The following is a 24013-nucleotide window of genomic DNA, read 5'->3' as shown; positions in this document are numbered from 1 at the left end:
CAGAAAAGAAATCAGCTTGAAAAGAGACCATAGCACTAACACAAAAAGAATTAAAATATACTGCTCTGCAAAGAGATTTGCTAGCAGCCTTATAGATGGGCAGAGGTTAAAAAAAATTTAAAAATAATCAGAGATTGGAGGGGGTGAGTGGTGGTGTTAGGGACATAAATACAACACCTGAAATGTTCATGATTGCCTTAAAGAGCAGGATCTTCCAATTTCTGATGAAGATACCACATCAAAAGCAGGCTAAAATGTTCTGTGCACTTCTGATATAGAATGACTGCAGTCACACTGAAGTTAAAATTGTAATGTTGCATTAAAAGAAGAATTTGGAAACAAAAGACAACAGATCAACAAATTTAATCTATGAGCTACCTTGCTTCTTTTTTAAGCCTAAAGTAAATGTTTTTAAAAATACTTAAAAACACAAAATGGTTTTGATAGAAGTTTTTAGACACTCTGAACAGGTTTCAAAAGACCCAAAAGGAACAGAATATCTGTATTTCCCAAGAGAACTGAAGCACTGATGGACCTAAAAACCACTGAGACACATCTAACAACCTGACTCAACTTCAAGTGATGGACAGTTTCTAGTAAGAGAAGTGCTCAAGAATATAAAATGTGGATTTATCAAGAACAAGCCACACAAAGCCAAAATTTTTGGGGCAGAATTGCCAGCTTAGATAGCAAGCAAGCAAGCAGATCAAATGTAGGTCTCAATGTTAGTGAGAGCTTTGACACTTTATCATTCCAACACACACAGATATGGCACTGGAGGATACTCCAGCACTTCAAGAGAAAGTTGTGGTTAATTCAGTATCAGACCAGCAGAAAATCCCCAGTGGGGCCTGGCAGGACCAGCCTGACACTGTTCAGTGGTTCCACTGATGACTCAGAGGGGAGGGAAAAACTCCAGAGATCACAAGTTCAGCCAAGCCTGAAGAATGAGAGCGCTGAACATCATCCTCAGAAACTGAACACCAGCTTAAATTGGTACAGACCAAGTGACAGATTAGGAGCATTCTCAGAGAGGGGGGAAGGGCAGAAATCAATGCAGAAATCTAAAATTATTCAACTGGCACAGTATGAACCATCAGAACAGGAAACATCTTAAACATTCCAGCTCTGCATTTCCCTAATTTAATGATTACATGTAACTGCTTAGCTGAAATATCCTCTACTTTTTCAATTTACAGCTTTCAAATGCTTGATAAAACGACTAAAATAGAAATAACTGATGCCAGTGATGAAGGGGTGTTATTCTCAAAACCATTTCTAGTCTTTATTTTTTTATTGTGGTTATGTGGGGTTTTATAGGGTTTCCTGGTTTGTTTGTTTGAATAAATTGAACAAACAAATATTTGTTGTATTTGACCTCTTTAACAGGCTGCTGGTTTATACAAAATGTTTAAGAGAAGCCAAGACAGACATTTTGTCTAAAGAGCTACAGAATTTAATACCTGCACCCCCTGCCCAGCCTGACTTCTCAAATAATTCCTCTTTTCCCACCTAATCAAGATGAGTAAGCACCCTGCAGAAAGCAATGGCTGCCACTAATTGGAGAAGTAATATTTATTTCCTAAAAACAATAGGATTGCTGTGCCCACTCCCCTTTACATCTTTACATCATGTGTAGAAGAAGGCACCTGGACCACACCTCCAGCATTTTCTCAAACTTTTACCTTTATCTAAACACAAAGGAGAAGGGTGGACTATGGAACCTTTATTCCCCACTACAATACAGGGACCCAATGAAACTTTTTTTTTATTTGTAGCTTCACATACAAGACCAATTTGTTCCAGCAAATTTCAATTCCTTTTATAGATTTTTGAAATATAAACACAGATGCAGGGAAATCCATCTTCTTAACAACATTTAGAAAAGCACTGGAAGCTAGCAAGTATAATAATTTATGTACTTGCCTGTCAAGTATCTGATATTCACTGTCAGATTTGTACAGTGCCACCAGCCTGGACTCCATCAAAATGTAAATCTTCCCTGTGGCTTTATCTAGAACATAAAATAAAACAGGAGTTTCACAAATCTGTTTAATCCCCTCATTTGCACCATTATGAAACCTTTCAATGTATGCAAGATATTGTAACAATAAAACCGCCCAGAATAATCCTTTACTACTTTCCAGCCACTTTTTCTACACTCAGCCAGTTAATGAACACTTTCCAAAGGCTAAGTTTAAACAGAAACCACAGGATAAAACCCAGGCCACTGATTTTCAGTGTGTTTTGTTGTTGCAAAATCAGAAATCCTTGTCTATTATTGCTGAGTCAAATAAAAAAAGCAATTGAGAAGTTTCAGTAAATTATAACTGAAAGAGAGGGAAATGACTGGAAGATGGACAATGAGTACATAAAAATCAATATTATTAAGTTGTGAGGTAATGATTGCACTTCATGCAGCCTTCCTGAGATTTGCTATTTCAATTACATGCTTGCATTTCTTTATAAAATAAGTATGTACCAACAAAGAAAGTTAACATCAAAATTGAGTGAAATGTTATGAAGAAAACTCATTTTCTATCCCAAACCAGCCTGATTTCCTAACTTCAATGACAAATTTTATTCAGGTTGCTAACTGAGGGTCACTGTCCCACAGCAGTGAGCCAGAGACATCCAAACCCAACTCAGGGCCTCAGGCAAGTGAGGATATTATTTCTGAAAATACCCAGTATTTCTTTTTAAGATGACTAAATTTAAGTTAAAACTTTTCAAAACTGAAACATACTTAGTTCTCTTCAAAGAAAGAAAATCCAAACAGGTGGAGTTCACTGCAAAGGCCTGCACAACCTCATGTTTAACACACAACAGATTCATGAGGTTATGTTGAAACTGGAAATTCCTACTCACTATTTTACTTTATTAAAAAAAGGGGAGAGGTGTTTGTAGATGAAGGTATAATTGAAGACTACAAACACACACACATTTATTTACTATTCTTTATTTCATCTATCAGTATTTTGTAAGGAATAGTCCTCTCAATTCATGTTAAATAAGAGCAGAGCAGCTGGAAATCATCAGCCACATCCAAAGTGAATCTGATCCTTCACACTATCACTGGTTCAACCCCAGAAAAGTTCTGTAAATTTCACACAAACCAGGCTAAAATACAAAACATAAATACACATCCACAGGCCCTGAAGGAAGAGGTGTTCCACACTTGCCTCTGAGTTTTACATATTGCAGTTCTGGGTTAACACACAGGGCCAGGTTGCTGGGCAAGGTCCAGGGAGTCGTGGTCCAGGCAACAAGAGAAACACTTGGATCTTCCTCCAGAGGGAAGCTCACGGTCACTGAGGGATCCTGAACATCCTGAAACACAATTTAACATGCCATGCTCATCTGGGAGGGAAAAGGTGCAGTGGGAACATTAAAGTCAGAATAGAGCAATCATTGAGTTCCTCATTACACCAGTGCAGCCTGCCAGTCCAACCAGGCCACAGGGTTAAAATCCCCCCTCAGCAGGGAGATTTGGGGGATTTGCTGCCAAAACACCAAAGAAAGACAAGTGCAGTTCCTATAGGCACCTCTCATAACCCCATTTTCAAAGTTTAGAACCAATCTCAAGGGTCAGGAAAATGAGCAGTTTCTCAGATACTGAGAAATACTTAGATACTGATAAACAAATCCTTTTCCACATTTTCCTCTGCAGCCAGGGATTAGGAAGAACAGCCATCAGGAAGAACAGCTATCACATAAAATGATTCATCTCTAATTAATAAGCTGTTGTTAACAAGGGGGAAAAAACATTTGGAGTACTTAAAAACAAGAGTATGTCAATATTTAAGAGTAAAAAACCTCAGGGAAGGAGACCTTTGTCAGCTACACTATAAAACTTCACCTTCAAATGAATCCTAAAAATCCCCTGAAAAGAAATTTTTCTTTCAGCCAACTACAACCCTATTCAGTCACTTCACATTTCACATATGATGAAAAGCTGCTTGTAAAAACAAGTCTAGGCCTGCAAATGTGAAATTTTCCCTCTGAAATCTCTGAAATCCCACATGGCAGCTCAGAGGGTGCCGTGCACAGCGACCCTCAGCCCTAAATTGGTGCTGTGGCCAGGGCTCTGCTCTCCAGCCAGCATCATGGAACACTCACTGGCATCATGGGACAGGCAGCTATTTCTGTCAGAGCTGAGGGCTGCCCCAGAGGGAATTTGCTGTGAACATCTGGTGCAGTCAACAGTAAAACATAAATATTACATAAGCCATGGCCCAGGCTCAGTACCAGGCAGAGATGGAGCCCTTGGTTCTGGCAAGGCAGCACTGCAGGCTCCTCACTGAGCTCACCAAGGAGATTAAAACAACTGGGAAAGTATAAAAATACCCTCCAGGCTGGCAGGTAATGTGTTGTGTAGGGTTTTAGCTGTTAGAATTTCACCTGCAGACACCATTTTCTCAGTTTAATGCAGTACCAGCTGCTGGCATTGATAGCTCAGGTGTGCCTTGGACACCCAGCTCTGGTTCTGAAGGTGCTTCCTGTGCTCCTGATCTGTGTCCCTGCTCTCAGAGGATCAATAAACAGCAGCCAAAGGCTGCTTTCCACTGAGAGAAAGGCAAGAGCTGCCTCACACCCAGCAATGACTGTGCTCACCAACAATAAATCCTGTCAGCTCACAGAGCCACAACTTCCAAACACCACTTCTGGCAGATGAGAAAGGTAATTTGTGCATGGAGTGGCAGAGCAGCATCCCACCCACACACACCTCTGGTTCTAGAGTAAAAAACAGCACCTAAATATTTCATTAAGACTCAAGAAGAGAAAAGAGCTTCAAGCTTTATGGAAAAAAGAGAACATAGATACACATACAAGCTTTCAAAAAAGTCTTTTTCCTAAAGAAATCTCATTTATCTGAGCCTGTGTGAAATGGCAGCCAATAAGGGCAAGAAAAGTAATTATTTCAGTTGTCAGACAGTCACAAATAACAAGATCTTTTTGCAAATCTCTCTTTCATAAATCACAAACCATTTTTTCTTCAGTATAAATACCCTTCAGCAACACTGAAAGCTCTGCTATCTCTCTGGTATCTGTGGGCTGCATTGTACTCCAAGTCTACTTAAACATTTGTTTTAAAACCACTATTTTTGGCCAGAAAACTGGCCTTTTTTAGGCAAGATATAGAGACCAGATGTACAATCTGTGCTAGCTCTCTGCTCTCACAATGCAAGTGGAAGATTTACAATGTGAGGATGTGGAAGCCTGGGTCAGGATTGGAGGGGATACAAAACCTCTATCTACAAACTAATGTGGAATTTGGAAAACTGGGACACAAGTTCTGCCCTCACATACATGAACATGAGTTTGTTGTGAGAAGCTGCATTTGCTTCATCTTGTCACTCATTTTTAAAAGAACATTTTATAAACCACAGGAAATCCTGCATTATATTGGGTAGAACATTTTCTGGTGTTTCCCAATGTAATTAATGATTTTTAGAAGAACCATTATCCTACAGCTACACAGTCTTTGACATTCCTTACAAATCTCCTCACAGAAGATTCAAACCCTGCCAAAGACCCTCTTCACATGTGTACAGACAGGGACAATGCAGCTTTGCTCTGAAAATCCACCACTGCAATAAAGCCTTGAGAGCACAGAGAGGGAGGAGTTTACCACAAAAAAAAAAAAAAAAGTGTTTACTTTAAACATCTGTAAGTAGTAAGCAAGGAAGAACTCTAAGATCAAGTGATCCAAACAAATACAGCAGAATATTATCAAAATTAATCCATTTTCCTAGATTTTGCCACCAATTTGGAGTGTAATGACATGTTTAGGACCCACCAAGTGAAGAGTACTAAAGCTTTACAGAAGAAAATAGAGAAATCTGATTGCAGCTTACCTTGTAGTTCTGATGGGACTCAAAGTTGGACAGGGGGGTGTTGCATGCAGTGGAAAAAGGCATGACCTTAACCCCTCTGTACACCAGGCCTTTGTCATAGAGCTGCTTGAAAACCCACCTGGAAGTACACAAGGAACAAGGAATAATTGGTGTTTCACATTTAGTAAATAAACTGTAACATTTATTTTACAATTTCTGCTCTAGCTGGAGTTTGTTTCTGAATGACACTTCAAAAAAAACCCCACCACAAACTAAAGACAATATTTGCAAGTCAAAAGGCAGAGAGATAATTGATTGCAACTGCATTTCTGGCAGATTTTAGCTTTGGCTGGAACTAGCAGCTTGGTATTCCATGCAGTGGTGCATAGCACAGAGATTAACCAGCAATATGGATTTGTGTGCCATCTAAATTCCTCTTCAGATTTCCTGAATACAAAGATCACCTGAAATCTGAAAAATTAAAAAGGCTGAAATCAGTCATAACTTAGAGAAGAGCTGTAGTGACATGGCTGCTCACTTCTCACATGATCTTCATTTTCTGCTGCAGCAACCAGAGCTACAGCAGAGACTCAGATACAAATCAGAGTCATCTCAAGTAAATCCTGCTCATCTGAGAGCATTTTCACAGGAGACCACAGTTAACCATGAACTCAGTGCTGAAATTTAATATTCTACTTTGAACTCGGATCCTCACCAAGACATCAGTCTCACACCAAGGTCTAACTCTGCTTAGGAAACCATCAGTTCAGCCTGGAGCATAGCTGGAGCCTTATGCTTTCTTGAAATAATCAAGACAGCAATATTAATATTGCAAGTGACAAATTGAGTCAGTGCTCAAGGTGAATGGAAGCTGGCAGAGAAACTCTTCACACAACTCAAGGTGTCCATGTGATGGAGAAACCCTGAATGCCCCAGGGTTTCCTCAAGGATCATCAGCATTTATCAGCTTCTCCCATCCTGCTGACCTGCACACTCAGTGGCACAGCCTGCAGGCTGTAAGGCAGGAGAGGCCAAGCCTTAAATAATCCTGTCAGCTTCAGCTCACAAATCAGAGCTGCTGCAGAGCCTCCTCGTTTGGAATTTCACAGCAAAACTGTTAAACTCTGCTGACTTTAAAAGCTCCTTTATTCAAACTATGTTTTCAAACCATCCTGATCCCTTTTCTGGGTCCCTTTGCAGATAAATAGCTCATTGCTAAGCAACCAACCCAGTCCTGGCAAGCAGCACTTCTTTCTGCAGGCTGTCATTTTGTGCTTGAGAATCTGGACCTGTGTTTCAGTCAGTGTCTTGTCTTCTATGCTTGAAATTATCCTCTTTAACAAAAACCACAAGTGGACTATTGCACTGATTTTATCTGTGGCCCAAAATAAGAATATCAAGAGACATGCCCTGGCTCGCTGACATGAAGTCCTGTGATGCTTTAATCAGAATAATTATTACACTGCAGATTAGGCAGTTGGAGAAAATAGAGAATGTCACACAGAAAAGATGTGCAGGCCAATCAGATTCATCCATGGGCCTCCAATAGAAGTCCAAAACTCTGCTATGAGTGGTCATTAACATCAGAAAAATTAGATAATCCAAAGTCTGAGATGGAAAAAGCCTCTGAGACCTTCAGCAGCATCAAGTTCTGCTACAGAGGAGCCAAAGCCAGGAGTCTCTCAGAGCTGTGCACTCCTACAAAGGTGCCTTACCTTACACACAGCCCCAAAGAAACCTTGTTCAAACAAGAAATGTCACCAACAGCAAGATGTGGCTGCCTGACCCCCAACCCAAATCTGAAACACAGCAGTGAGTAACTATTTTACAGTGGAGATTTTAAATTTATCAACTTAGACTTGTATAAATCCAGATCAGTCTTTTATAAAAATGGTCCCTGAATATAGTTTCACCAGCTTTCAGCATATAAATTTGAGCTGGCTAACTGCACAAGTTTTTGTGGGAGTTAAAGTAACTTTAAATGTATGCTTACCCCCTCAGAGCATAATTAATGCAGCCTGTGACAAGTGACAGCATTCCTACTGAAGGTGTTCTATTTGCCTTTCAAAAACAGTAACTGAAACACCTATAGAAAAAGGCTCCACTTGCCTTTCTATAGAACACTGCCTACTAACAGCACACAAAAACTACCCAGAGAAACACTGAATATTTAATTCAGCTGTAAATATAACTGTAAACTCAGGGAGCTGCTCAGGAAAGGTGAGCACTAGTGGAGCTGCCAAGCTCCCAATGCAGGCCAGCATCTCCCTCCTGTGGCAATCCCACCCCACTGCACAGCCCGGGCTCCAGCTGTGCACTCAGAGCAGGGGTGGGCTCTGAGGGAATCCCTGCCCTGAGCACAGCCCTGTCCTGGATCCACCATCCCTGTCCTGAGCACAGCCCTGTCCTGAGCTCCATCCCTGTCCTGAGCACAGCCCTGTCCTAGATCCACCATCCCTGCCCTGAGCTCCATCCCTGCCCTGAGCACAGCCCTGTCCTGGATCCACCATCCCTGTCCTGAGCACAGCCCTGTCCTGAGCTCCATCCCTGCCCTGAGCACAGCCCTGTCCTGGATCCACCATCCCTGTCCTGAGCACAGCCCTGTCCTGAGCTCCATCCCTGCCCTAAGCACAGCCCTGTCCTAGATCCACCATCCCTGCCCTGAGCTCCATTCCTGCCTGTGCTGGTGTTCACAGGGGTCCCAGGATGAGGGAAGAGATAAGGATCTGACTCCATGTTTCAGAAGGCTGATTTATTATTTTATGATATATATTAAAACTATACTAGAAGAATAAAAGAAAGGATTTCATCAGAAGGCTGGCTAAGACTAGAAAAAGAAGAATGATAACAAAAGCTTGTCTCTCAGACAGAGAGACTGAGCCAGCTGTGATTGGCCATTAATTAGAAACAACCACATGAGACCAATCACAGATGCACCTGTTACATTCACAGCAGCAGATAACCATTGTTTGCATTTTGTTCCTGAGGCCTCCCAGCTCCTCAGGAGGAAAAATCCTAAGAAAAGGATTTTTCAGAAAGTATCATGGCTACACCTGCCCTGAGCTTCATCCTTGCCCTGAGTTCCTCCATCCCTCCTGCCCTCTTTGGAGTTTGTCACATCCTGTTCCCTCACACAGCCATTCCAGCAGAATAAACAGAATTCTAGTTGAGTCAAGTCTGCTGTTTGATGCTATAGCCCTCATTACCACTACACAAGCTCTTTTGTTATCTTAAAAAGCACCTAAAATGGTTTCCTTAAGAAAAAAGCTGCTGGTGTGTGACCAGCAGAGCTGATTCCCAAAGAGCTCCCTGCAGCAGAGCCCACCTGCCAAAGATGAGATGGTCCTGACAGTGAGAGTCACTGACAGGTAGAGATCATACTTTGATTAAAATCATCACAATATTTTAGACAATTACCTCACAAAACATGGTGAAAATACATAAGGTTTAACCCTTATGTTTGAAAAATGTTGACACTTTGCAACAAAGGGACCCAGGTTTGTAAGCCAAAAGTGAAAATGCAGTGCTTTCTGAAAAAATAATAATAATCTAAGGAAACCACAGAGCTCCTTTCTAGTGACAAACAAAGCATTTACTCACAAAAATGAGAAATCAAATCCTGTTCCTCTAATTCTGCCACATTTCTCCTCACACATAAATAAATTTAGTTGCATCCTCTTGGCTGTGGGAGCAGCACTCAGACCTTTACTGAAGAAAAATGCAGTTTGGGAAAAGGTGAAATTCAAGATGCATATTTCAGCTTCTTGTTCAGAGACAATCTGGTCCCTAAAGGCGCAAGGAGTGTTTAACTTCCAAAGTGATAAGAGTTTGTTGTTCCTGAAGTGTCATGGGGGTCAAGCCCAGTCAATAACAAAGCCTTGCTCTCCTCAGAATTTCTAGAAATCCTGAACCTTCCTGCAGAATTTGTTCATCCAAGTCACACACACAGCACATGGATATAACCAAACTCCTGCAAATGAAAGTTTTGCTTCTAAAAAATACTGAATCAGTCAATGCAGCACTGCAAACAGCCCTGGCATCCCACATCCAGCATCCCTCATACCCAAAAGCAAGCTGCACTTCTCAAACACCTCCATCCAGCTGACATCAAAGAGAAGGTTTGATCTTGGAGCTCCCCAAGCCCTTAATGCCATTCCTTTGAGGGATCAAGGGGCTCTGTCTGCAATGATCTATATCTGAGGGTTTTCTAAGGGTTTGAGAACTCCAATCTTTCCACAAAACTACCTCATAACTAACACTGAGATTTACTTTCAAACACATATAAAGTGCTTTCCTCCCTTTTTTCTCTTTAAAGAAAAAACAGCAGGAACTGTGAACAGTCCTGTGGCCATTAGGACAGCAGGATCCTGAGGTCTATGATTTCAACATATCCATGGTACTTCAGGTAAATGGACAAAATTATTGCTGTGTGACCTCACACCAGTTCACACCAAGATAAAAGCACAATTTTAAAGCCTCTGTAGACCTACCAAACAAATCCAGGCACAAACACCACACTATGTAAAAAGCCCTGTCATTTTAAATTCAGCAAACACTGCACCCTAACAGCACCATGGGAAGCAGAAATCCTGAGGAAAAGGTTTTCCTACGACTCATGGGCAACACTTGAAAAACAAGAGAAAATTAAAATGAAAGCAACATGTAAAAACAGATGCTTAGGGACAAAAAAAAGGTACTCAAAAAGCACTGGATGTGAATCAGAAAAAGCATAAGCCTAAGTGGAACATGAATTCCAATAACAAACACAAGCTATCTTTAGAATAGCAGCTTGGAAAGACAGTTCCTGAAGAAAGGCAGGAAAAGTATTTCTTTGTTCCAGGGCCTAGGAATTGTTGAGTACAGAAGTTGTGAAATTCTGTGTTAAACTAGCACTGAAAGCTTGAAAATCCTGGCATACAGAGATCATCCTGTTCCAGGTCTACCCTCCAAGCTGTAACCTTCAGAGCTGTGTGTTTGTTGAGAGATTCTGGGTGAAGCCAGAAATGCAAAATAGCTGCATAACAGTAAATTTGAATGCCTAAAACTGATGCTAGACTTATCCCAAAGGTCAGCCATAGGGCTGCAGTTTTCCTCCTCCAAAATACAGGTAAGGAGATACAACAAGACTGGAATGGTGAGAAGGTAACAACAAGGGGACTAGAGAACTTAATGCACAAAAGAAATACAAGAATGAGGGAAAAAAATACAAGTGGCTTATAGAAAAATGGACAAAGCACACTTCTTATCACCAGTATCTCTCCAGAGAACCATTAGTCATGGAATACATAGAATACAACAGGGATTTCTATTAGGAGAAATCTATTTCTGGAAATCTACTGGGAGAATTTCTATTCAGAGATCTGTTGCTCTGAGATCATTCTGGTTTAGTGCTGGGCCTGTCTCAGGGTGTGAGCCCAGCTCTCCGGGGCAGCTCCTCCCACAGCTCTGTCACCAAGGGCTGTCTCTACCAGCTCAGCCCGCAGTTGCTCGTTTGGGCACTAGATGGTGACAGGAATCTGCTCGAGCCACCCTTCAGAGGAGCAGGAGGAGAGGAAAAGCCCTGACATCACCTGGGGATGCAGAACATCCCCTCATCCCACCTGGGCTGCTTTTCCCAGAGGTGAACCCACACCCAGCACTGAGAACAATCATTTACAGTTATTCCAGCTCCCAAAGGTTTCTTTCAGACCACCTCAGGAAGAAGTTTAAGCTCCCAAACTCCTCTCCATTTCACTGGATGTGCCTTGTGGCTGTACAAAAAGAAGGCAAGAAGATATTCCATGCTTTGCCATGCCAGCTCAAAACATCACTCACTGCACTGTTCCAGTGAAGGGCACTTCTTAATTGAGATCCAAGCTGGCTGCAGGATAAGTTGTACAGAGCTTTTAAGTTCTAATTCTATTTAAGTTATTCAATATATGCAGAGCTGACTGGATCTTAACATGCAAAACCAGTGCAGTATCACCTCTCACTGACACCAACTTCCAATCCTCCCCTGAAAAATTCTGCCAGGATACCACAATTCTACCAGTGAATGTTTTGTTTTAAGTCAAAATTTAGCAGGCTAAAAATTCAGTTTAGTCAGTCATCATATGACAGCATCAAAATGCCAACAAAGTAGTCATTTCCACCAGACTAATTATAAAGATAAAAAAGAAATGCTCTCCAGCATTCTGAGCTCACTAATATTGTTTTGTAGAGATACTGTACAACAGATGTATTTGGTGTCTGAGTCCTAAATACTCCAAATCTAAATTATTTGGATCAAATCAGCCACCACTGAAAACAACATTTATTACCAGTATTAGATTTTCTCCCTGAACTCAACAGAAACAAGGAAGAAAACACCACATGTCACAAAGAAATTCCAGTTGAGGCCACTCCAGAGCTGCAGGAAAAGCTACAGACCAGAAATAAAACCAACCTAAACAGGCTGGTTTAGCTGATTGTATGACTAAAGAGAAACTCCTCACCATATTTTAACCACAAAACCTACAGCTGCCATGCCCACTCCCATTTTCATAACCAGGTTATTTTTTCTGGACCTAAAATCAGCATTGTACTCCCACAGACAGAACAACAACAAGGTCAAACCACTGGACAGGCCAACATGGTCTCCAGGGCAGCCAATGCAGAAATTAAGCTGCAGTTTCTCTTTTGTACATAGCTGGACACTAAACTTTAAATTTTTTAAAAGAATTTCAAAAGGAGATGAGAAAAAATTGAATCAATTGTGAGAGAAGCATTCTAGAACCTACAGCTCAAATTAACACTCCTGAGGGACATGCAAAGTAACTTCAGTAACACCTTGTGGGTCTGAAGATTGCCTGGCTCACCATTTAATTTATTTAATTTTTAGGAAATTGGGCATTACCCTGCCAAAAGCACCACTCTAAGTGCAGTGACAGAGCTCTCTTTAAGCATTATCTGCTTCAGCCCTGTGAGAGTCCTAGGAGACTTCCCAAAAAAGACCCCAATTTTTAAAAACAGAAAATGTCTCATTACAGGATTTAACAGAAACTTAACAGTATCAGGAAGCAAAAAAAGTACAAAATTAAGAGGCTGTCTGCCTACATGCTTCCTGAAACCTCACTGAGTTTTCAGAGGAAATATAATTTAGAGTTTGTATCAAAGCAGGTATTAGAGGAGGTGATCTCTGTAGCACAGGTCAAAGACCAGAAATTGCCTTTTGAAGAGGTGGTGGGATAAAAAAATCACCAAAAAAAGGCTTGGGCTGCTGAGAGACACCCTGCAACTAGCTCAAGGCAGGTTTGGTTTTTAAGCTGCCAGTTAAACAGGATTTGAGGTGGCACTAAGTATTTTTGTAATTTACAAAATGAAGGTTTCTTGTCAGTTTTGGCTTTATAATTATGCAGGGTTTCTTCAGCTGAGCGAGTTAAACATCTGCTGCCTTCCCACCATCTCTCCACTGCTCACTGAAATCTCACTGGCACTTCAGTCTCTGCAGTGGCTTCAGGGACATCTAAAAGCTCTGTCAATCCAGGGGCAGAACTTTACGAAACTACACAATTAAAGCTGATTAATAATGCTAACATTACCAAATATTCAATACTTAATTATGCACATAATTTGTTTTTCAATGAATGTTGAATTCACCTTGTGATTCTATCACCCAAAGGATTCACAGCTGCCATTTCTTCACAGTGTTAAACCAACCTGCTCATCCTTAACCTGGAAGGTTTTCTTGTCTTCTGAAATCCCAACAGGCCCCCTGAACACATTGCCAAAACACCCAAATTTTATTAAGCTCTGCACCAGGAGTCCAAGGCAGTTGTCAAACTGTGCTGCCAAGAAAAAGATAACAGCAGATTCACAGCCTCTAAAATCAGGCTTGAGGGAGAGGTTTGGAGCTAAACTGGGCTTGGACAGTTTGCCATTTACAGCTGACAGTGTGAAGAACATCAAGAATGCAGAGCTAGAATGTAATTTCCTAAACCAACCAAGGACCATATTAATAGATCTTCAGAAGTGCTTTGAAGCTGGCACGGAGCAGTAAGATTTCAGGGCAGTGTTGGTGCACTTTATTTTGCAAAACCCTGCTATCCTGGAGAAGGAAAAAATGGGAAAATTCATTCCATCACTTGGACATCAAGAGATTTCACATCACTTTAATTCCTCTGCCTGATGTTTTATCTGCATTTGGCATTTTCTGAGCAGTTCTAGTGACACATGGACCAATACATGTTTGCAATGAGTGAAGGCTTTCTCACATTTCAAATCCCCAAAGCTGTGAGTGCTCACTTACCACACAGACTCCATGAACTCGGGGTACAGAGTTTTATAGTCATTTTCAAAGTCAATCCAGCGTCCTAATCTGGTAACACTGAACTGTTAAGACACAAAAACAGAGATTGAAAGGCATCTTAATAATGCACCAGCAGGATACATTACAAATATTTATTCTGTTTTTACAGTTATTCCAGCTCCCAAAGGTTTCTTTCAGACCACCTCAGGAAAAAATTTAGTGAAGGCTTTTTCTGTAAAATAAAAATCAGCTGGGTTTTAAGTGCAGTGTTTGTGCCATCTCAATGAAATACATCTACAAAGTATTTTGGCCTGGTAATAGTTCCAAACAATGTACTCATACAGGCAGAAGTAAGGAAGGAATGAAACCATGAGATGGTTATTTAGAACCAAGGTCACACATCAGGTAAATGTGTTCAACACAGCAGGAACAGTAGATCACTTGGATCATCCATCAGATAGAAATGGTGGATCCCTCAAGGTTCAGCCAAGGTTCAAATGCCTGAAAATTGCTTTTCATGACAGTGGTCACACTTCTATTTTTAAGACTACTTGTTGCAGAGACAGTGAAAACCCAGAAGTCTCTCAGCTTTCAGCTCCATGCAAACATGATGTAACTTGAAGACAAAGCAATGCTGAGAGAAATTGATACATGACAAGTTCTCAAACCCTTCCAGGGCCAGCTGCCTTCCCTGCCAGAGCCCCAGCAGTGACAGGTGCCACCCCTGGCTCAGGACAGGCCATGGTCACACTCAGACACTGATGAGGAACGAGCCAGCTGTGGGATTCACTGGGACAAGTGGGATTTCACAGCCACCCAAAGCCCCCAGCTCTGCAGAGCCAAGGCAGGGACAGCTGTCCTGACACTGCTAACAGAGCCCACACTGAATGTCAGACCAGCCAAGGGAACACAAAACATTCACTCCCTCACCTCTGCATTTTCATACCACACCTGAGCTCTGACATGGATCAGTTTCCATGCTGACCTTTAAGCCACTCTGACATTCCTCTATAAGATCCACAGCCTAGGATTGATTAGCACAAGGATTCACAGAGCTGGAGCACTATGTCTGGTCACAGCATTGTGAGATCTCACACAGCCAAGGAACTTTTACTATTTTTTCATAAGGCTCAAATATTTGCTAACCACCTCAGGCAAAAAACAAACACTATCCAACAGGAATGGTGGTAATTCCTCTCCCAGCACTATTCCAAAATATTTCAGTTTAAACAAATTTCATTATTTTTATTTATCATCTAAAATACACACACTTACAAGTTTAGAACAAAACAAAATACAAAATCCATTCACCACCCAAAAGATCAAGTGCTTGCACTAACCAGCACTGCAAAACCACCAGCTGCTGAAGCACAGCAAGTTAAAAGGTATGGAAAATGAACCACAAATGTTCCAGGTGTGGCTGGGATAGGGTTAATTTTCTTCTTCATAGCTGTCCAGTGCTATGTTCTGGATTTAGGATGGGAATCATGTTGTTAGCCCACTGCTGGCTTAGGTGCTGCTGAGTCCTGCTTGTCCCAAATAAGGAGTTCTCAGTTTCCCAGGCTGTGCCAGCCAGGAGCTGCACAAGGAGCTGGGTGGGAGAAGAGCCAGGACAAAGAAAAGCCAGGACAGCTGATCCCAAGTGGCCAAAGGGACATTCCACAGCATAGGACATCAAGACCAGCAGAGAACTGGGGAGACTTGGCCAGGAGCTGTGAATCACTGGGCTGGCCATCACTTGGTTTTCCTGGCTTTTATTCCTCCCTCTGTCCTCTTTTACTATTATTATTATCATTAACATCATTCTAATATTTTATTTTGTTTCAAATTAACTGTTCTTATCTCCACTCATTGGTACTTGGCTGCCAGGTGGGGTTAAACCACCACAACAAACCAGAATGAATCTTGCTGGTTTTATTTCTAAAAGCAATAAAGAATTATCAATGATGGGTTTGAAATACAACATTTCAGAGTGTAATTTGAAAAAAACAAACTGTCTGCTTTTCATCCAGCCACAGTTTCTCTACCCAAGGCACCTCTGGTGTCTCCATGCTCCCAAGGGCAAGAGGCAAGTGATACTCAAGTAAGAAACTCCCATTTCCATGAAAAGAAATACAGCAGGGCTAGAAACATGCAGAGGAGTGTGATGAAGCAGAAGAGCTTTTGCAGGAGGAAAAAAATTAAACTAATTAGGACTGTTCTGCCTAGGAAAAAAAATTATGGTTAAGATGAAGCTTTATTGGAAATCTTTTTAGAGAACTACCATTCTTCAAACTCACAGACACCAACACTTTCCCTGTATTCCTGGGACGAAAAGCTGACACCAATATTCTCTGGGAAGACTGAGGTTTTACCCACACCTCTGGTGACAAAACCAGATGTGAGAATTTCTGTTCTTCCAAAAATACAAGCTGCTGCCCTGCACTCTGGCAGTGAAAAGACTGTGGGGAAGGAGGAGCAGAAAAGCAGTGAGGTTAATGGTAATTTTCTTTAATGGCTCCATTAGAAAACCAGACAGATCTTTCAATTTTCTCTACAAGAGAAGACACAAAGAAAGAGACAATGCTCAACATATCTGCTATTTGTTCAGTGGAGCTCATCAGACACTTTGAGCTCCAGGTAACCTGCCAGTAACCTTCTCCTGACAGCACAGCAGTGTCTGTTCCAAGCCACAAAGGGGCTCCTTTTGTTCTCTTTCAGGATCACAGGGGAGAAACACAGGAGCTTAAAGGCATGAGATTTATGCATAGAATCAGACAAAAGGATGAAGTTCCCCCCACCTGAAACACTCCTGCACAAACACATTTAGAAATGCTCAGCAGAAGGTGGACTGAGCCTGCACTCACCTCCCACTCCTTGGCATATCTCATGACAATCCCTCTGCACTCTTTGTTGTAAGCTTCAATGCCCATCTTTGCCACATCCTCTGGCCCTTTAATGCCCAAAGTCTTGTCAATCTCATATTCCTGGAACATGGAAAACAACCAAACAAAACATCCTGTTAGCAAAAGCCTTCAGGAGCCCCCTGGATACTCTGTGTCCTGTGCCTTTTAATGAGGCTCAGGGGCCTCCTTTAACCTTTTGGGATTTCATGGGAGCTGCACCTGAACTAGGCAGGGATTTCACAGGCTCACCCTGGTGTGACTGTTTCTTTAGTTTCTTTAGAAAAATAAACAAAACACCACTTTCTGAAATATGAGCCAAATAAATACAGGCTCATAGCAATGACCAGAAGGAAGCTCCTGAACTCACCACACACAAAAGCCAGAGAAACACACTGGACAAGGAACTTCCATTTCTTTTTTAGCAACAATATCAGGTATAAAAGCAACAGAAATATGAGTGATAAGCAGGGAACTACAGGGAAAGAAGAACCTACAGAAGTATCAGCAGGTAAATTCATGACACATACCACAGGCAAGCCATGGCAATCCCAGCCAAACCTCCTCTCAACATGGAAACCACTCTGATGAGCAAATCTGGTCACAATGTCTTTGATGGTTCCTGCAAGAATGTGGCCATAGTGGGGCAGCCCCGTGGCAAACGGGGGGCCGTCATAGAAGTTGAACCTACAACACAAAACATTCCTCATGAAAACCACAAAAACTCAGCAGCAAGTCAGTGACAGGTGACTCCATGCTTGCACTACTTGTGTTTCACTTGGAAAATGTCCATTCCTTCCTCCTCCACCATCAGGTGCTGGCAGTGGCACTGCAGGGAACATCCCAGCCTGTTCAGTTCCCCCAGGATTCCCATGGCACACCCAGCACACTGGGAAGAGCTCCTTGCTTCCCTCCCCATTTCTCTTACCAACCCACCAGGCAGGAAATTACAGGTTTATTACAACTGCTTGAATGTTGGAATCCATAAGGTTAGAGGATTTTTAAGAAATGGTTAAAAAAAGGTATGTAGGCCTTAGATTGGAGTTTTGTTAGCACTGCAGAAAAGTTTCCCATGCAAGCAAAAAAGTTTCCCAAGCAGAAGACGTGACAAACAACAATAGGCCTCTGTAGAATTGGCTTTAAGATAGCAACAAAGTTATTTAATGTATATCTTTAGAAAATTAGCATAAATAGAACTCTGTTCTTTGTCTCTTATGAACTAGTCTTTGTTTTAACTACCATTACGTGTGTTTTATAAGATTAGATAAAATGCTTGTCAATATATGTTTTCTGTGTGTAATTAGCTGAAAATGTAGACTGAGATGATTTTATGTATTGCTGTATGAGCCCTCCTAGAAGAGACATTTTGGAGTAGATCAGTGAGCTGTCCTGTCTCCTTTTTGTATTCTGAGACTGATGTGCTAGAAATAAAAGCAAAAATCTCTTCACTGGTCTAGTTACAATGTTATCCATATTTAAATATTTTACCGCAGCCTAGTGAGTTCCTTTTTAAGACGTAAGTTCCTAACACAATTAAACTTATATCTACCCATCCCCTGCACTTGAACACTGCTGATCTTCACCAAGTGAAATCTAAAGGGACAGCAGCAAGAGCCAGGCCTGCTGCTGCCCAAGGGAGCAGCTGCTGTTCACAGAAGCAAGGAAAAACAAAGAGTAACCACAGCCAAGCCAGCCTGGCACTGCCACACAACTGCTGCAGCTTTTAACAACTCTTACCTAGGTCTGTTCTTTGATTGCTTCAGGCATTCCTTGAAACAATTTAGATTTTTCCAGAGTGTCAAGATCTTCTCTTCCTCATTTGGAAAGTTTATGTTTTCTGGAACTTGTTGAACCATTCTTTCCCAACAAGGATCAATAAGAGAAAAAGACACATTGAACAGAAGTGAGAAAAAATAACTCCACAAATACAACTTTTATCTCTCAAATCCATATCACCAATCCAAAGAGCCTGATTCACTGCAGGCATGGAAGCAAGCACTCCATTCTAAAAAAAACCTAATTTTGACTGACTCACACCAAAGTTTTGGAACAGGAAAAGGATTCTCCATTCATTCAACTATGATTGTTCCCTATTTTATCATGTTTTTATTTCTGTTTCCCAGAGAAAACAGACCAAGGGTAAATTATGTTTTGGTTACAGGGTTTTTTTCTTCAGGAAAAGCTTCTGAGTTCAAGCTGACCCTTCAGCACCAGTTTGTATCAGAGAGTTTCACTTTCAACTACTGAAGAAGGAGCAACTTTTCCTTGTTCATCTACTCACAAACTGTTTAGATGCTTAAAAGAGCATTTTCCATCAGGCTGTGCCAGCAATCTCAGATGCCCCTAAAAGCAGCCAGAGTGCAGAGAGCACAGCTGAAAAACTGCAAAGGTGAACATGAGTTTTATAAGTACATTAAAACTTGTACAGGCCGCTTGTGTACAAGCAACACAGGGAAGAGGAATTCTCAACACTATTAGGAACACACAGCAGTTGCCTGGTTCCAGAGCTGCTATGGGATAGAAAGGGGTCAGATGTCAATAAAATGCCACAGCAAGAATTAAACAAAGCTCAGTTTTAAGACAGCAGCTCCCTAAAAGGAGGAAATTGGTTATGAAGGTTGTAGCAGATGATGCTAAAGGATAAAAGGGTTCTTCCACCTCTCACTTCAGTGCTGCTGCTCCTGAGCACACTTACACCAGAAGTAGCTACTACAGCTTTGAGCTTCACTCAGCATTAGAGAATTACAAGTAACAGCACAAGGCCTGAGTTTTGGCATTTAAATACTAACCATAAAGCAGCAACAAAGGCAAATGCATGAAGACAATTCTTCCAGTTACAGCTAAAGCTCCAAAGCATTTCCTTAAACAGAACCCAGAACACCACAAAAACTGCCAGCTCAAGGCTTGAACCCCTCTGAAAAAATGTGCTACAGACCAACTCCACCACTTTTGTATTCATGACAAATCCTTCTCTCCACTGACAAACCCAAATTATCCTTTATCACATTATTATAATTGAGAATCCCACAACCTGGTGCACAGGCAACAGCATTTGGAGGGGAAATCAGGGGCTGATAAGGAACACATGGACATGGCCTGGATGTATTTTGAAAGGTAACAACCAGCCTGAGCACAGTGAGTTACTCTGCACACACCCTGTAGGAGTTTTCACCATTCTGCCTCTGAGCACTGATTAGGCTGTGACTTGATCACAGAGACAATGGAACTGATAAAATAATTCAGCCTTAAAGCTTTGATCTCCCACAAGCCAGCTGACCTGAGGTTTAAGGATCTGCATGTTCTACTCAGCTCCACGTCACATTTTCTCAAAAAATCCCTTTGCCCAGGATCCTTCTTGTGGGAAGCTGAGAAGCCTCAGAAAAAAAGGAAACAATTCTGATCTCATTTGATTCTCCTGTGTTTTGCTAGTCTGGAATGTGTTTGGAGATTGTTTCATTGGTTTCTGGTGTGAATTATTTTGACTTAATGGCCAATCAGAGCCAAGCTGTGTCAGGACTCTGGAGAGAGTCAAGAGTTTTCATTATTATCTTTTAGCATTCTGTAAGCATCCTTTCTGTATTTTTTAGTGTATTTTAGTATCCTTTAATATAATATAATATGATAAAATAATAAATTAGCCTGCTGAGAACCTGGAGTCAGATTCATCATTCCTTCCTTTGTCTGGAGGAGCTCAAACACAAACTCAGCTCAGGGATCTGCATGTTCTGCTGAGCCCCAGCTCAGTGTAAATCAGTGTAACTCCCAAATCAGTGTAGCTACAAAGTGTCTGGAGCCTGGCCAGCTGCCAGGGCTGAGGAAGCAGAGGCAGGCTGGTTTGGGCTGTGCCTGGGGCAGGGCTGAGGAGGCTGCTCAGGGCTCACAGCCTCCCTGCGTTGCCCCAGGGTCACTGTGGGCCCATTCTCCAACTGAAGCACTGCACGGGCACAGCAGTGTCCAGCAACCACAGGGCACAAAGCGCCCACACCCTCAGCAACAGCAGCACTTCACTGCATCAGAAGCAGGGGGGAGGAAACACTGCTGGGAATTAATGTGCAACCATCACTACCTGTTATATTTTCCAAGATACAAACCAGAATTTTATGGAGATTTAGAATTTTAAACAGAATTTTAAACAGACTGACTTAAAAGCCAAAAGCACATTGGAAATCTTGCCATGGCTCAACCTCAGCTGAGAAAAAAAGCCAAAGTACAAAAATCATTCTATAGACAGAGGTATGACTATCTCCACAGAACAGAAAGAAGCTGATTATAAGCAATCTAGGTATTTTCAATCACAAAATAATGGAGAATAACTTCATTACTTTGAACACAGTCTGAGCAAAAACATCACAAACCATATTACAAAAATTATACAAACACATCTAATAAACCCCACTTTCATACAACACCACATCTACAGAGATCAGAAAACACATGAAGCAGACAAGAAGTTTAAGACAATGCACCATTAACTAACTTTTTATTAAGTACACTCACTTTTCTAGAGGATAACAACATCCACTAGCAAAGGTGCCAAAGTTTGGAGATTGTGCTACAGCAGTCAGAGACTTAAGCTGGGCTTCTTATCTACAAGGAAAAAGAAACATGCATTAAAACCATAAAAGCAAGTTCCTATGTACTTTTATTAAACATTAACTTTTTAAGAAACAATAAAAATTCAGTTAAAACACCACTATGAATAAAGTGAACCCACATCTGAGAAATATTATTGTACTTCCCATACATCAGATATGTGATTAAAACAAAGTGGATTTCATTATATTAATCATTTTGTTGCCTGAGAAATGATAAATATAAAAACACAGGATGAACTAAAGGTGAACAAAAGGTTTCTGATTTCCAGGGGTTTATGATCAGTCTCTTATTCTTGTTCCAGTCGCCTTCTCCCACAAACTATTTTGTAAAAGAGACCAAAGCTCCCTCCAAAGACAAGGAGCTTCCTTTCTCCACTTACAGCTTTCTCCAAAGTTAAACAATGCTCTATTTTCCATATTTTCCACATCTAGCCCCCCATTTTCTGTCTTTTCAGGTCCTGTTCTGGGGTAACATCAGTCTAAACCGTTCACCTGATCATCAAAATTCTCCATTTTTATAAGGGGTGGAAACAGCCAAGTTTAAAACAAAAGGAAGGAAGGATGGGAACAGAATGCTGAACTACAGAACAAACACTGCTTCTGAAAACCTTGTCTCTTATACAGGGAATAAAACTGCAACACCAGCCCAGCTGTCCCCCTGCAAGGATTTCCTTTAACATTGAGAGGCCAATTAAAACATTGCTAAAGCAATAAGCACACTCATCAATTAATGCTGTCCTTAGATACAAACATTTCACGCTATGCAAGAGCCCAGTTTTACACTGTATCTTGTGCTGGCTTAGGAAATGTTTGTTGTCATCATGCAACCTTTATTAAAAATGCAACATCATTGTGAACAAAAGAAATCTAGGTTATCTTGAAATAACTTTGAACTACATCTTTTTAATAAAAACTCAGAAACCAGTGTCAGCTGAGTTACTGAACACTGCTTTCATGTGACAAATTAATTCTATTACCTGACAGCTTTTTTCTAAAGGTGTCACCACCAAACCGAATTAAAGTCTCAGAAAGGGTGTGGAAGCCAAGGTTTGCTGGAGATATCAAAATCACTGCAGCAAAGGGTGCATTCATCAACTCCCCAGTTAAAAGGATGCTGAAGGGGTCGCTTAAGATATTACACATTGTAAGGGACCGTAAGTTCTTTGTGCAAATAACTAACGAAACCAAGACGTGCGAAGCATTAAGTCCTTCAATACAAATAACTAATAAATCAAGACTTGCTAAGCATGAAGCCCTGCAATACAAATAACTAATGAACCCAAGCCGTGCTAAGCATGAAGCCCTGCAATACAAATAACTAATAAACCAAGCCTTGCTAAGCATGAAGCCCTGCAATAAGGCACCAGGCTACCCTTTAATAAGCACCTCCTATAAGTAATCCCTAAATTGCCGAAAAAGCAATAAATCCGCACAGCACCCAGGCGGTAAATCACGCACATGAACGGGACGCTGTACACATAGAACACACGAGCTAACAACGCCCAAGGCCGCAGGGAGCCTCCAGCCCGGCCGGAGCCGCTCCCGCCGTGACAACACCGGCACTGCCGGCCCGGGAGCCGCCGCTCTCTCGGGACACCCTGAAGGAGCCGCTCCCCGGCACGGCTCTGGAGCAGCCCCGCCCTGGTGTGTCGGAGCCGCCCGCCCGGAGCTCAGCCCGGCCGGGCCGTGAGGGGCCGAGGCTCCGGCCGGGCCCCCCCGCTCACCTCCGTCCCGCCATGATGCAATCGCGCCCGGCGCAGCATGGCCGGAAGCACCGCCAGCGCCATGGCCAATCAACGCGCGGTTCTCTGTGGCCGCACAACGGCGCTTTGTAAGGCGGCCGCCCATTGGGTGTGAGCTCACCCGGGGCGGTACGTCACGGCGGCGCGAGGCAGCTCGGGAAAATCCTGATTGGGCGGGGCGGAGAGGAGGCGGGGCTTGGAGAAGGGGTCGGGCGGGGCAGGGGCGGGGTCGGCAGTTCCCCTCATGGCACGGGGGTGAAAGGAGCTCGGTCCATGGCGGCGCAGCGGAGCCTAAACACGGGCAGGAGCTGTGCTGGGCGTCCTGAGAACCCAGCCCAGCTATGACCCACCGAGAGCAGGAGCTGGGCTTCCCTCAGTAACTGGATACCAAGGGCCTCCACTGAATCCCTCTTGGGAGCTCGACCTTACCTCCGTTAAAGGGATTCTCTTAAATATCTCAAAATATCAATTCTTAAGGCTGTAGCTACAACAGAAATGCATCCTTTGCTGCTAAAAAAAAAAAAAAAAAAAAAAAGAAATTTTAAAAACCAAACTTGTAGATGGGTTTTCCCACGTCAAAGAAAACTTAAGGGTTTGAAAAAAGTATTACTGGTTGCTGGCAACCACTGAGAAATTACAAAACATTTCATGATACATTAAAAAAAACATTTCCTCCACTTGTTGTGCTGAA

The 24013-nt window shown here is 42.0% G+C and overlaps 1 protein-coding gene and 1 non-coding gene across 2 annotated transcripts in view; both read right to left on the bottom strand.

Annotated features, from left to right (window-relative positions):
* The window catches only part of IARS1 (isoleucyl-tRNA synthetase 1), a 95900-nt gene extending 72542 nt beyond the window's left edge, over positions 1 to 23358 (bottom strand). The window contains exons 1-9 of the mRNA XM_054280862.1: positions 23305 to 23358; positions 21483 to 21572; positions 18723 to 18842; positions 17516 to 17672; positions 16950 to 17069; positions 14104 to 14186; positions 5859 to 5976; positions 3183 to 3330; positions 1927 to 2014 (exon numbers count right to left, since the gene is read on the bottom strand). Of these exons, the coding sequence (XP_054136837.1) occupies positions 1927 to 2014; positions 3183 to 3330; positions 5859 to 5976; positions 14104 to 14186; positions 16950 to 17069; positions 17516 to 17672; positions 18723 to 18841 (833 nt within the window). The 5' untranslated portion in view covers position 18842; positions 21483 to 21572; positions 23305 to 23358. The remainder of the gene's footprint in view (positions 1 to 1926; positions 2015 to 3182; positions 3331 to 5858; positions 5977 to 14103; positions 14187 to 16949; positions 17070 to 17515; positions 17673 to 18722; positions 18843 to 21482; positions 21573 to 23304) is intronic.
* Positions 20824 to 20955, bottom strand: LOC128939990 (small nucleolar RNA SNORA84). Its single transcript, XR_008483274.1, has one exon. It is a non-coding gene; the product is annotated as a small nucleolar RNA SNORA84 (small nucleolar RNA).
* Positions 23359 to 24013: the final 655 nt, after the last annotated feature.

Source organism: Melozone crissalis, unplaced genomic scaffold (genome assembly GCF_028551555.1).
Source record: "Melozone crissalis strain CALT ecotype California unplaced genomic scaffold, PUWL_Pcris_2 ptg000029l_1, whole genome shotgun sequence".
Classification (NCBI taxonomy): domain Eukaryota; kingdom Metazoa; phylum Chordata; class Aves; order Passeriformes; family Passerellidae; genus Melozone; species Melozone crissalis.
The sequence above is the reverse complement of the archived record's forward strand: the minus strand, read 5'-3'. Positions and strand labels throughout refer to the sequence as shown.